This window comes from Heliangelus exortis, chromosome 2 (assembly GCF_036169615.1).
Source record: "Heliangelus exortis chromosome 2, bHelExo1.hap1, whole genome shotgun sequence".
In the NCBI taxonomy this organism is placed as follows: Eukaryota; Metazoa; Chordata; class Aves; order Apodiformes; family Trochilidae; genus Heliangelus; species Heliangelus exortis.
The window spans coordinates 135,014,524-135,029,729 of record NC_092423.1 but is presented as its reverse complement, the minus strand read 5'-3'; the positions used below and the strand labels follow the sequence as shown (position 1 = coordinate 135,029,729).

Genomic DNA, 15,206 nt, shown 5'->3' with positions numbered 1-15,206 from the left:
TCCTTCATCATGAATTCAGGCACTCATTTTATGAAACCTTGTTTTGGTCAGGTCTGCTGGAATAAACTATACTGCAGCTCTTTGTACAAGCAAATGTCTCAAAATTGGCTTTTTCTAAGCCTAGTATGAAGATGTACTGTCAGCTTCACAGTCAGTGCAATGATTAGAAAACACGAACACACTTAAGCTCACTCATAAGTGTCATTTTGAATTTTGTGAGCCTGAGAAAACAAATGTGAGCTTAGGTTAGCTATATCCGACTTCCTTATAGGGAATTTCTTTTTAACCCCATAGACCTGTGTTTCTATAACCCATAACGAATTACATCTTTTCTCTCTTTTCTCATCTTTCTCTAATATACCATTCTTTTCATTTATTCCTCTTGGTAATATTGCAAATGCTTCCCAGGCAGCAAGTTGTGTCCAACTAGGTATAATAGGGATAATTAGTATGCCATTCTCCATAGATTCAGCCCTGTGTTTTTCACAACAGCAGTAAAGACTACACGGAGGGACAATGTTATGGAAAAGAGAAACTTTACATAGATCAGTATCATCTAACTTAAGTCAACAGCAGGTAAATTGCTATAGTTGCTAGACTTTTTATTCTAAATTCTCATGTTAATGAAGAGAGATAAGTTTCACTAGAGATACAAATCCTGACATACTGATAAATCATTTATCCTAAGAGGAATGTCCAAAATAGACACAATTAATTTTTCTCCAAACATCTTTGTAGAAAAGCACTAGCTATGAACACAGTAAGTGATCATTTTTGAACAGATGCCTAATTTTCAGTTGATTCAATTTTCACAGAATTACAGAATGGTTGAGGCTGGAAGGCACCTTTTGTCCAACCCCTCTGCTCAAGCAGGGCCACCTAGAGATAGTTGCCCAGGACCAGGTGACTTTTTAATACCTCCAAGGAAGAAGACTCACTGCTGTGGGAAACCTGTGCCAGTGGTCTGTCATCCTTACATTAAAAAACTGTTTCTTGATGTTCAGACAAAGCCTCTTGTGTTTCAGTTTGTGCCCATTGCCTCTGGTCTCATTCCATCAGTGAAAAGAACCTGGCTCCATCCTCTTTGCACTTTCCCTTCAGGTATTCATGAACATTGGTAAGATCCTCTGTGAGCATTCTCTTCTCTAGGAAGGGCAGTCACAGCTCTGTCTTTCCTCCTAGGAGTAAGGAAATTTAATAATTTTCACAGAACTTTTTTGGACTCTCTTATGTGTGTCTTAAGTCTCTCTTATACTGGGGAGTACTGGACAATCACCAATGAAAATCTTAAACAGGACTTGTGCCATTATTGACTGTCAGATACACCACCAGCTACTGGCTTCTGACTGGACTTTGCACTGCTTTGCACAGCCTCTGGAGCCAGTCTTTTATAGAATCATAGAATAGTTAGGGTTAAGAGGGATCTTAAAGATCCACACCCTCTGTCCTCCCCCACCCACCCCACATAAGCGTGAACACCTCTCACTAAAACAGGTTGCCCAAGGCTTCATCCAATTTTCAGTCCACCTCGTGTTTGTTCCAGCCCAGGCACAAATAGCTTGTCTAACAATATCTTACAGGAGACAGTGTCAAAGGCCTACATCATGTCCAGGTACATGCTGCTTTTGTCTATCAGTCTTGTCATTTAATCACAGAAGTTTCTCAAGGTTAGTCTAGCATGACTTTTCTTGGTGAAGCCATGCTGACTAGTCCTGATTATTTTCTTCCGTTTAACGTTCCTGAAAATGGTTCCTAGTATTATCTACTCCATGGTAGTATCAATGTGAAGTAAAATTGTAACCCAGTGGTATAATAAATAATGGATCCATATATATAAAAATAATATTGTCCTGGTTTGGACCGGGATAAAGGTGATTTTCTCTCTTGTACTTTTGCTTTCAGCTAAGTTTCTTGTAGGAAGCTGCACTTGCTGAAATTAACAGCAAGTTTCTCAGACAGTGTCTGATTCTGGGACTGATAACACTCGATGTTTATAGTTACAGCTAGAGACTGGTGTGCAGAACCAAGGGCACTGCTCGGTTCTGAGGAGCATTTTGCCCTCCGGAAGGAGAAAAGGAGTAAAAAGGTCACACATGCAATCCTCCCTTAGGGAGGAACAGACAAGATAAATGACCAAAATTAACAAAACAGAGCATTCCATCCCATATACATCATACTCAGTATAAATTCGAGGGATCACAAGGATCAAACCCCTTCCTGCTTCCCCTGCTTTGCCTGTCCCTGTTTGCTTTGGCATCCTGGGAGGATTCCATCCGTTTGTCTGCCTGTGGTCCTGATCCGTGCCAGCCTGAATCTGTGTGTTCCTGCCTCCAGCTTCCAACTGCTGCTGACCCCAGGAGTCCAGCCTGGGCTTTCCCAGGGCTGCCCTGCAGCCTCAGTGGTGATGTGAGAGTTATTGGCAGAAGGAATAGAGCAATGTGCTATCAATTTTCCTGTATATTTGTATATATTTAGTAATTTTTTTTCCTATTTATCATTACTGTTTCATTACAGCTGTGTAGTTTAGTTTCCAACCCATAAGTCTCTCTCCCTTATTCTCTCTCTTTATCAGGGAGGAGAGGGGGATTAATAGAGAGCATCTGTTATTTGGTTTAATTGCTGAGCCAGTGTTAAACTGTGCCAAATATATATCTGTATATTACATATATGGATCCATATATAAAAATAATAATATTTTCCTACTGAAGCTATTGTTCTGCAAGCAAATGCATGATAACACAATTACTTTGATGGAGGGACCTTTGACTGTATAGAAAATTATGGAGGTAAAGCTTGGCACTCAAAGACAGCATCAATTCATTGCTTATGCCATGAGATATAAATGCACATCAGGTACTTACTGGGAATTAGTCAGGCATTCTCTGCACAAAAGCAGTTAGTTAGCCATCCTGAGGGCATATGAGGACACACAGTTATATAAAGGGTGTGTTTCTTTCCTTGCCTAGTTTCACTTCTTCCAGCAAGGAAGGAAACCAGAGAACTCCTTTTCATTGATGAACAAAAGGTGGGCATGACATTAGTAGCAGTATAGGTGTGTTTTTTTCTAGTTTACTGAAAACTGATGCAAATAGGTATACTGTGGATATGTTTCAGTGATGTGGATTTCTTGCTGTTGCTTGTATATTTGGATCATTCATACTGTAGTTTTTTGCAAGATAATGTTTGCAGAAATAGATTTTTTTATATATCAGTAATAGATGTTCTGGCACTAGAGAGGAGACCAGAATTTCCAGGACTAATCTTTTCTTTTGCTGTCTTCTAGATACAAATGCCATTCCCACATTATGTTAAAATTAGCTACTAGCCAGTTACTTCCTTCAGTGTCTAGATCAACAATGTTCTATTCTACTACTTCATAAAATTAGTGAAATTATTTTTACATACAACCACTAGTAAATTTTAGAGGTAAAATGAGATGGCATTTTCAAAGGTTAAGATACTTAATGACAGAAAATATGTTAAAACCATAAAATCATAGAATGAGTAGGATTGGGAGGGACCTTAAAGATCATCTAGTTCCAACAGCCCTTGCATGGGCAGGATCACCTTGCACTAGACCAGGTTGCTCAAGGCCCCATCCAACCTGGCCTTGAACACTTGCTTGGACAGCCTCTTCTAGTGTCTATTGGCCCTCACTGGAAAGATTTTTTTCCTAATGTGTAACCTAAATCTCCCCTCTTCAACTTTTAAACCATTTCCCCTTGTCCTCTCACTACACACCTGTGTTAAAGCCCTACTCCATCTTTCTTGTAGGCCCCCTTCAGATATTGTAAAGCTGCTGTAAGGTCAACTTGAAGCTTCCTCTTCTCTAGACTGAAAAAATACCTGACAAAATCCAATCTCAAATAATTACTTAGACATCAATAAAGCCCCAAACCCACAATACAATATTCTGTTTCACAAGATAAAAGTTATAAAATAGTATTTTTGGGAATGTGGTTAACACACTGACTTAAGTAAAAGCCAATGAATTTTCTTAATGATTTATTTGCAGTCCTTTATTGCACTTTGTCAATGCTGTATTGACAGTGGAATTAAATTGTGTAATTATAATGTATTTTTGTTTCTTTGTAGATGGCCTTACTTTCAAGATGATTTTTTTGTAGAATACTTTCTTTTTATTTGAGCTGCATAGGTTGATAAAATGTTGATTCTGTGACTCTCACGAATCAGTTTCAGGAGCTCTTCTTGTGCATGGAAGCCAACATAATACCAGTCATACTACCATATAAACAGAAAGCTATAACATGAAAAATAAAAATACAGTCTCTTCATACTGTTATTTTAATGCCCTATCCTTCCATTTTAAGACTTTCCAATAGTTTTATTCTCAGGATGTAGAAGGTGTATACATTTATTTTCAGTTATTGTGGCCCCAATGTAAAGAATTCAAAATGACTTTTGTAGATTAATTAAATTATTAGCCTATATAGAAAATTTAATGACATTTAGTATTAGTATTTGAGTTAAAAAAACAAAAAACAACTAACAAAATAAGCAAAACAAACAAAACAAAAAACCAAAAAAGCAAAAACTCTTTTTAAAGAATAGCATGAAAAGAAATTACATTATGTGTTTACCAGTGATCCTGCAAAGCAGAATTCATCTATCCGTAGAATTGAGATTTTTCCAATGTTCCAGTATTTAAACGGGGCTACAAAGAAGATGGAGACTCACCATTTACAAGGAGCCACATGGACAAGACAAGGAGGAAAGGGTGCTAGTTACTCCTTGGGAGATTTTGATTAGACACAAGAGGTCAATTTTTCACTATGAGGACAGCCAGATATTGGAATGGTCTCCCAGGGGGGGTGATGGATTCCCCCACTTCAGAAAGTTTTAATTCTCAACTCGGTGGGGTGCTGAGACATCTCATATAACCAGTAATATTAGAAAGGTTGGACCAGATAATCATTGAAGTCCCTTCCAACCTGAAATACTGTGATTCTGGCAACCACTGATGTGATAGTCACATATAACCCTACCTGGTCTTCAGCTGCCTTCCAACAAAAGAACAGTTCTGCTGAAGATATTGTATATGCCTGGTTTGTGTGGAACTTCTGGCTATTTTGCAGCATCTCAGATGATGCTACTTAAAAATACTTATCTGAGTGAATTCTATTTAAGATGTCCACAGTGTAGTCATTCATATAAAAATTCTTATTCTCAGTCTATAGTCAAGGAAGAGGAATAGGTACTTATCTGGTTGATCTATTGTGTGTTATCTACCATTTGATGAAATTGAGTACACTCTGGACATGTTTTTTTTTCACTGGTTATAAAGAAGCCTGCATCAAATATAGATGTTTGCACTGTAGAGATCTACTTCTCAGTATGATGAGTCCTGTTGCCAATTAAAGGACTGAACAATATAGAAGGAACTTTCCAGTTCAGGTAGAGAGTTTTCCTCTCCTGAAAATGTCTTACAGCTTTGTGTCACCTGTTCTATTTTCTATAATCTTTAAATTTTTCTTTCTCCTTTTCTTCCCTCTCTCCCCCTCTTCTCATTCCCTCTGATACTCAAAGACTAAATTAAGTTTGAAAAGATGGAGGTGCTTCTGCATTTAGGGTGTTCCATTTTGGGTTGTTTTGTCCATTTAAAGGTGATACCAAAGAGATGATAAAACTATTATTATGCTGTACAGCAGTTCTTGGAAACTTTGAAACATTGAATTATATAAAGTGGGCAGCAAAATAATGTATGATATTGTTGTTCTTGACAGGATGTTTTAGTTAATTTTTGTCTTGCTATTAATAGCTAAATTATAGCTCATTTACACTATCACTTAATTTTTAAGTACTCTTTTAAGGAGAAATGAATCAAAATCTTCATCATTCTTTTACTGCTCAAGTTCAAATTCTATGGAGTGAAAACATTGCTATATATCAGAAAATATTTTTAGAACTAAATTTGCATTGGAAGCTTTAGGATAACAGATGCATGTATGAGAATGCATACAATTTTAAATCTTTACACTTTCCATTTAGAAGCAGTTCTGAAGCACATACACTTGCTTCTGTTACACACTATTCTGCTTGGAAAATAAGGAAATTTTAAAAAGTTGAGCACTTCATCAGAAACTAGACATACAGTCATATTGAACAAATGCCTGGAAGGATTGCCTTGCATCACACATCCTCCTAAGCATGTTCTTTCTCTGAACAGATGTAGTAATTCCTCAGGTTAGCCATTAACTGTTCAATAAATTTTTGTCCCATATTACTTCTGACCTGGATAACAGACTGGAATTTGCCCAAGGAGTAGGTCACAAAGAATAAATTCCAAGGCATAGAAAGTAGTATAACTGCTGAAATATGTTACAAATTAGAGCTCTGCTCCCACTTCTTCCTTTTGATGAGTCCTTGCAGAATTATTAGAAGTACTCTAAAGTACACCATACTAATTTTCAGAAAGGAAATTTTCAAGTAGGAGTAGGTGGGTTTTTCTCGGCATAGCTTGGATAATAATCATTAGTGTTACCTTTTTTTTTGGTTTGCTTATTTGGTTCTGGTCTTATAAATACAATTCAATTCAACAATTATAAGTTGCTTATAGATTCTGGGTTTATAAACAGCAAAAGCAGACCAGAATGTAGAGAAATTATTGCCTTCCTTTTAGCAATGTCCATATTTATTTTAGTGGGTAAGTATTGCACAGCTCAGCATATTTTATTTTAACTAAATTTGTTGTTTATATATATGTCTGTATATGGAGAAAAAGGAAAGAAAAAAAAACTTTTCTCCTGACAGTATTGTCTAGGGACAATTTTAATAATAATCTCTGAAAAAAACCCCATATGATTAGACTGCATACAGATAATTACTGTAGTCAGCTACCTGCTGTGTACACTGTAGAAACTACTCTAAAGGTACAAAATTTCAGGAACTACTGCACAGCTCTGTCTGGAAACAAGGGGAATAGCAATTACTGTATTGCTTTATTTTAAGTAAAGATTGTCTTCTCAGTACAGACAGAAGCCATGCAGATACATGGCTGATATCATTAGATTAATTGTAATGTGTGAGATGATAGATCATGACTAGGGTTGTGAACTGTCTCACCTGGAATTCTGCATCTTTGAAATTTCCCTGTTGTGATCACCTTCCAGACCCACTTCTGATGGTATCATACTCATATTCAGAATCTTGTAGTTCAGGAAAAACATTGGAAAAAATATGTTTGTTCACAGTATTATAGCCTGAAAGTATACCTGTGCATTTGAACATAGTTTGTGGTCCCTCCATATACTTTACATTCAGTAAAGTGAATCTCAGTCATTTGAGTAGATCAGTATATTTTTCTCATCAGCCATAACTGAAAAAAAAAAGGTATCTTGAAACACTTGTAACAGAACTTACATTTTCTTTAACCTCTATCCTCTCCTCTCCGGGGAAGTAGTTGTAGCATGAAATATTTTTGAATGTGCTAATGAAACTGCTTATATATACAAGTAATTCTATTACAAAAAAACAGAAGCTTTGTATAATTTGTATAACTTGGATATTAATTAATAATAATTAACAATAAATAATAATAATAATAATAATAATAATAATAATAATAATAATAATAATAATAATAATGTGTATACTTGGATATTAATTTAAAAAAAATCACTGTTGCAGTTACCAAGAAATATGTTATAATGACATTAGATTAGAAAACAGATTTAGGAGTTGGTAAGTGAACTAGTTACTCAAATTTTCTTAATTCTAGTTTTCTTATTATTATGAATGTAATTTTTTCTATGCTGTCACACTTCTACATATTCATATGACTGCTGAATGTATTTTACTGTTAATAAGTTAAATACAGTTTCAACTTGAATTCAACACTAATATTAAATGCCCAGAAACTCCCATGCTTTGTTGTGGAGTATTTGTCCTTTTCTAAGGCAACCACACATTAATTGCAAATAATTTATGTGTACATAAAAATTAATATTTTCTTTTCCTTTATTTTTAATAGTGAATGAAATGTGTGCTGCCTTAAATCTAGTTACAAGCTTCAGCTAACTTCTTATGTCCAGGCAAATTTTCTGGCTAGAACTACACAAAATACCCAGAATATTTTATTTTCATTAAGAAGATTAAAAAGATGTATGTTTGCTTTTGTCACTTTGCTCAGACAATTAGAGCAAGTCAGCTACTTGTCTACACAGTTTTTCGTGTCTTCTCCATCTGGGCCTTCTTAACTCTAGATACTTGATTATGCTCCCTGGTACAGAACATGCACACATAGGCACGTGCACACACACACACATAACTTTTTCTCTCTTCAACACATATTACAATTTATAGAAAATACATCAGTTTCTCTAACTTTCCTGTGCTGGCTTTTGTTGATGGAAACATGTCCTCCTTCAAACAATTACCAGCACTCCAGTGTCAAACACAAACCTCTTTTGGTTCTCAATTACAACAATAGTTAAGGATTATTTCTTAAAGACATAAATATAAAAAACTACTGCATGTAAGCATTCTGTCATTTTTATCTAAGTGAAAATTTTAATAACTTCTATTACTTTCATAAAGACTTGATTTAGTGGAAACAAGGTGCTTTATTTTCTTATCTAATTATATGGTATTATTAGATAATAATCTAATTAGCTCTTAGCAAAAATTTATTGTATACTTAAAATAGAAACAAATTTTTTGTCATTCAGCATGAAATATGCATGCTGCAGTTTAAAGTTCAAGATATAAAAAATACACATACTTCTAAAAGTTACATTTTATTTATGTTCATGAAATAAGAAAATTTACTTTTGATCTGGCTTTATCCTAATTGAGCCACATTATAGATGTCAGGAGTGAATTATGTTCTTCACCTTCACTGCATTTGCTCAGTGAAGTGTGATTATTCATGTTTTTATTAGAAGACAATTGCATTGCATGAAGTGAAATTAGTTGTTTCCCTTTGAGTATATCTTTACTTGAAATGTGTGGCAATTATTCAGAACCATATTAAACATGTAAAAACTACATAAATAAGTGAAATGAGCCAAATGATGATGCTTTGAGGAGGTCAGCAGTGTGTTGATACCTTGAAGTTATTCTAATTAATTTTCCATGAATCAAACCTATTGGGTTATAACAATAATTTATTGTCAAATATGTTAAAGTAACATCATTATTACTTCGAAAATACATTTATGCTGCTGATAATTTTAATTACACATTAATCTCTCTGATATGTTTCATTATATCTCAAGTATATTTATCTATTTCATTTCCTAGGTTATTCAGATAAATTTTGAAGAATTTGATCTGGAGATTGGCTATGATACACTGACAATTGGTGATGGAGGAGAAGTGGGTGATCCTAAAACTGTGCTTCAAGTGTAAGTCTTGTATTTACAATTGGTATGCATTACAAAATGTCATTACTATTTGATGAGACTGATCAGCATCAGGCATATCTCAGCAAATTCTTACTGAGGTTTTAAAATTACTGAAGATGACAGTTTAAATAAATTGCTACATATTAACTGTTCTAAAGTCTGAAAGATGTGGGCTAAACATCAGAAAAAAAAAAAGAAACTAAAATCAGAAATTTTAAAAGACAGTCTGTATATTCATGTGTAGACATACACATTTTTAGGGACTCTTTTCTTCCCTTTATAATTGTGTTTTAAAATAAAAATTGATGAAAAATAGATAAATGGACAACTTAAACATAAACTTCTCATGGTCTCCTAACAAGCTCAGCATGAGAGAAGATGTTCCACAGGATCTTGACTTTCAAGTGCTTATTGACTACTGTAGTTAAAAAATGAGTTGGTATAGTGAAGAAAGTTACTACAGGGAAAATCTGAGTTGGATATATCACAAAACACCTACGATTACAGATAAGACAGTACTATTACATAAGATTTTTATCATCCACTTATGTTCTTCTAGAATGTATGAGTATTGTTAAATATAGACACACACACACAACCATTAATTAACTTCAGAATCCATCTTTTTCAAATGCTTATGATGAGAACTGGTCATGTAATAACAATCACAAGGTGTCAAGTTCAGAATCTTATAATCTAATTTGTAACATTTTGAGGTCAGTAGTTTAATCCAATGTTTCTGTTTGTTCCCCAGTCATGTGAAAATATACAGAACACTGTAATTCTGTATTGCTTCTAGGCTGTCATTTTATGTAGCTCCAATTCCACTCCTGAGTAAATAATGTTTTGTTAAAGAAATGAATGCCTCTCAAAACACATTGGTAGTTATTTTTTTTCAAATCTGACTAAACGTTATAAAAAAAACCAACCCAAAACTGCTGTTTGTTGGTTGGAAACCATATTTAGCCATACAGGAATGTCTGCTGTTTAGAAAAGATTTTTGGAAAAGGTGAGATAATATTTAGCTGTTATTTTTAAATAAACTAGCCTCTCAGAAAATACCTTGTGTTATCATCAGTTCAAAAGAATTACAGTTTTAAAACACAGACCTGAACATAAGCAAATGGGATAAATTTTCAGTATAAATCATATTTAATAAAGAAACACAAAAGAGCATCACAGTAAGGATTGCTTAGAATTATTCTGCATTATATTAAAGATGAATTTTATATCTTGGAATTTTCCATAATTCACCATGATACAAAGAATTTCTTTTGTGACATCAGTCACAACACTTCTTCAGGAAGTTTGGAAGTCTGCTTTTAGCAGTTTGGTGTGGCAATTGCCACAGCTGACTCTTAATGTAATACACATCTGGGCACTGATTCCTGTGACACACATTTGGAAAATCCAGTGCACAAGGCATGAAATTAATTTTTAGTATGTTTGCTGTGTTGGATGTACATGTATCCCACCTCCCATGTTACGGGCTGTCTTCAGCAGATGGAGAGTGTTGAAATCATCTGAATAACCTCTATCCACACTCAGAGAAAATGTGTGTCCCTAGTATATGGGAGAGGTAGTTCTGGAATCTTAGAGGAAGAAATGGAAAACACCCTGCTGAGTATTGTACCTGTTAAGCTGTTTAATAAAAGAGGAGGAATCATAATTGAATCCGTCCATTTCTACTGCTGGCAGTATTCACTGCTTGGCTTTTGAAGGGAAAGTCTAAGAATCTACTTCCAGAAGAGGAATGTAGATAATGAATTTAGGGTAGAGGAAGTCACATAAACCTCAGTAAGAAAGAAAACAATACGTAACTGTGGAATTGCATTATTATCTTAAACAGCTTCCTTCACATAATTATGATTTTCTGGATCTTATAACTCCACAGCTGAAAAGTCTTTTGTATAGGGATCCTTAACAATTTAAAAAAGAGAAAGTAGCGGTTTCTATGTTCTGTTGATTGATTCTTGGTTACAAAAATGTGTTTTCAAATGCTATTTAATTGGAAAATATTGTTTATGAAAGCTGTATAATTTTTTTACAAAGTGTTTATAATTTACTTTGGAAAACAGAAATTATACATTTTTGATGGCTGTTTATCACAGGAATTATTCTCTCTGACACAACAAAGAGATTGTTATTCCCAGTGGCCTTAATATTCCCAAAATGTACTGTCAGTCACCAGTGGCAATTGCAAACCTCTATTAGCCATTACATCAGTTTAGTTTCTGAGGAACATCCTGTTAATCTGTTAATTTGGCAAAGGCTGAATTCACTGAAGACACTTTCCCTTAGTGCAGGAATGAGCAGTTAGAATATTATTTTGGCCAGGCATTTACTTGTTCAATTCTGTCAAGAGTCTTTGTAGTAGCTGCATCTGTGAACACAGATGTGGGAATTGGACATGAATTTCTCCCCACAGCAGAGTATTCTGTACAGACACAAGCTGAAAAAGACTGGAGGGGAGAGCTAAAATTAACTACAAAATGTATTTAAAATAGTCCATTTGAAGTTTCAGCTACCTTTTAAGAATGGTTGGAACTGCAAAACCAAACTAACAGTTCTCACTCTTACCAGTCTTGTGCTTAGTGTGGTCTATTTTACAAAAATAGAAAATGTTTTGGTACTTTCCACTATTCTGTTTTAGCTGATAAAATTTTTTAGGAAAATTTTATCACAAAATGTTACACAAAATTTTTGGAAAAAATGCAGTATAACATAAAACTTCAACTTTTACAACCTCCCCTTTTTTCTATCACATTCTTTCATTTAGCAAAGAGAACAGGAGTTTAAGACTGCATTGACTTGCAAATTTTTGCAAACGATATGAAAACTGAAAAACAAATAAATACCAAGCTTAGCTCTTGATAATTAGCAACATCCTGTAACATCAGGAAGTTTTAGATTTGTGACATCTGGTATTTTTGTTATTGAAAGAATGAATGTCAGCTGAGTCTTGTTGGCAGATGCTTCCATTGTTGTGTTGGAGGTGATGAAGGGAGGTGAGAGTGCAGGGAATACATGGACTTGCATGTGCTGTTTAAGAATAACAATTTCTGCTTAAGTATGTAATGAATGTTTTAAAAAGTGGATAACTACATATGAGAGAAATATTTTTTTTTAAAGAAAATTGTTCTTCATTATGGTCTTCTAGTTCAATTTGATATATCTGCATGTATCTGGATCATGGACACAGGACTGCCAGGTAAAGTCAGGCTCAGGGGACATTCATGTCTTTCTGGACAAGTGAGGTTAAGTATTTCAGTACATCACAAGTTTCTTGTGTTTATAGACTGCTATTACATCTGCAGATGCTGAAAAAATCTTGAGAGCTGTATTGGCCAACCAGCCAGTAGATAACGAGTTTGGTGTGAGCTGAATAAAATGAATTTTAAAACGAGACAAAACAAAACTGAATAGTTATTTGGATTCCTTACAAAAAGGAAAAAAATAATCTAGTAATCTAATACTTAATGGCTTAACAGGTTTTTTTTTTCTCTCTATAGGTTGACTGGGAGCTTTGTACCAGACTTAATTGTCAGCATGAGCAATCAGATGTGGTTGCACCTTCAAACGGATGAAAGTGTGGGTTCAATTGGTTTCAAAGTTAACTACAAAGGTAACAATACGTTATCAGAAGCTATTTCAATGGTGTAGCAAAAATTACGCCAGTATTATGTAATGTTGTTTTTTCATATTAGGGAGGCATTCTATTTCCACAGAAAAAAGCAAAAGCAACCAACCAAACAAAAAGAACCCCAACCTAATCATGTTGTTCTTCACTGTCTTAAAATGAGAGAGTTCTATAATGCATTACATAAAATAGCATGAACAGCAGAATCAACCAAAAACTTATAGTAGCATACAAGTATTAATTTCTGTACTATTACAAAATTATTTTGTTTATTTTTATGTTAGTTTTTACGTAGTTGAATGTATTTATTGCAACTAAATCTTAAACTGGATGGCTTTTGCCTACCAGCCAAACCAGATGGTAGAAAGAATGATTATTCATCAAAAGGGCAAAAGGCAAAAGTTAAAGCAACAACCATATGTATTAGAAATGGAGCTGATGTTAAGGATGAGCTGATGGAGTGAATGCGGGCATTTGGAAGAAACCTGCACATGTTACTTGCTGGTTTTTTTCTGTCTATAACTTCCCTTTGGCTGTTGATATATATATTAAGCTCTTTCGTGGTATAGCACAAGTGCTTGTGCACTTGTGAGCTTTACATCCAGGGGGCTGAGAGAGAAAGATCCTGCTACTTTGCTTTATGGTAGTTATATTAAGACTCAGGATTTTGATATTCCAGCTTTTGAAACGAGCAATAGAAAAGATCAGTGTTAACAAGTTTATGAGTTTGTTAATATAGCAAAGCTTGAACCATAGGTGAGTAGAAAAGCTATTTAGAGTTCAACTCAAAATAATTTGCAAAGCTCGAGTAGTTTTTTCTTTTATTTACAGGATTCTTTTCTAGTAAAATTAACTTACAAAATTTTTAGTTTGAAGAAGACAAAGGGTTGTTGTCTAGTGTTTTATAGTGTACTGCTATGTCTTGTTTTATTCATCAGTTCTATTTATTCTTAGAAGCTGTAGTTCTGCAAGCATAAAATTAATTGAATATGAATAGGCACAAGAGGAGAGAAAGGGTGAACATTCACAGTCTTATCACCATATAATCAACTTAGTGATTGCACCTAGATACTGATTCTGTATTTCTCTTTTGCGCTGTACTGTTACTGTATGCTGGTTCACTGAATAGCTTTTAAATGCATCAAGCATTTAATGCATCAAGCATTTAATGGCTAGGTACTGTGTGGTGGCTTTTTTCTGTTGTGTTTTTCTTCACCCCACCCACACAATTCAGGATAATCTTTTAATATCAGTTGTCTTTGCTACGATCCCTGAGAGGATTTATTCATTAGAGATGCCAGAAACCAGACAATGTTCCCTCAAATAAATTGTGAGGGAGGTTGCTGATTTTTTTTTTCCTTCATGTTTAAATTGTTTCTCTTAGTGATGGTGGGCTCTGAAGAGAAATGTCTAAACACGTAGTGTTTTGGATAAGTAGCTGTTTTGCAATTAATGTTTTGAAACTTATAAATTGGGAAGCTGAAAGAAAGTCCATTGAGTAAACTGAGTAATGTAGTTAGTGCATTCAGGGCTATGATATGTCAGTGACTTAGCGAATCTAAAAATTGCAGGGTATTCTTTCAAAATTGTTCAGATACTTAAGAGAATTGTATTTTCTGGGATTAAGGTTCAGGGGATGTTTTAGTTGAAATGACTACATGAATTACTAAGACTATATATACTTGCTTGTATTTCTCTTTTTTTCTATTTTTGTAAGTTGTCCTCTTCCACTTCAAAACTTCTGCTATCCACTCAGACACCTAACTATGGCTTATACTGTCTATTTTTATGTATTATATATTTAGATCTTGTAAGTTTATACTTATATGAGGTGCATTACCATTTTAGATTAGATCCAACTGTGATTTTTTTGCACTGAATCTTCTTCTGATCATTTCCATTCCCCTTGCTTTAGTTTTCGTCACAGAAAAATCTTGAAAGGCATGAATTACATTCCTTTGAGGTAATATATAAGATGGACTTGAATAGCACCAGCCATTTCACTCCATGTGTGCTCCAGCTCCTATTGAGCTTTTATAAAGACCTGATAAAGCTTGTCCTGAGTAAAACAACTAGACCATGATGAGATTCTTATAGATTTTGTGGATACTGTATCTTCTGTTGTTTCATTTTACAGACTTTCTTATGTTGGAGTTAATTACTTGATAGTGTACATAATAACAGTACTTGCTAATAGCTAA

At 34.4% G+C, this 15,206-nt stretch overlaps 1 protein-coding gene across 2 annotated transcripts in view; it reads left to right on the top strand.

Annotated features, from left to right (window-relative positions):
- CSMD3 (CUB and Sushi multiple domains 3) overlaps positions 1-15,206 on the top strand; it is a 544,465-nt gene that overhangs the window by 256,024 nt on the left and 273,235 nt on the right. For both annotated transcript variants that reach the window (XM_071738231.1, XM_071738232.1), the window contains 2 exons: positions 9,262-9,365; positions 12,878-12,990. In XM_071738231.1, coding sequence (XP_071594332.1) covers positions 9,262-9,365; positions 12,878-12,990 — 217 coding nt within the window. The remainder of the gene's footprint in view (positions 1-9,261; positions 9,366-12,877; positions 12,991-15,206) is intronic.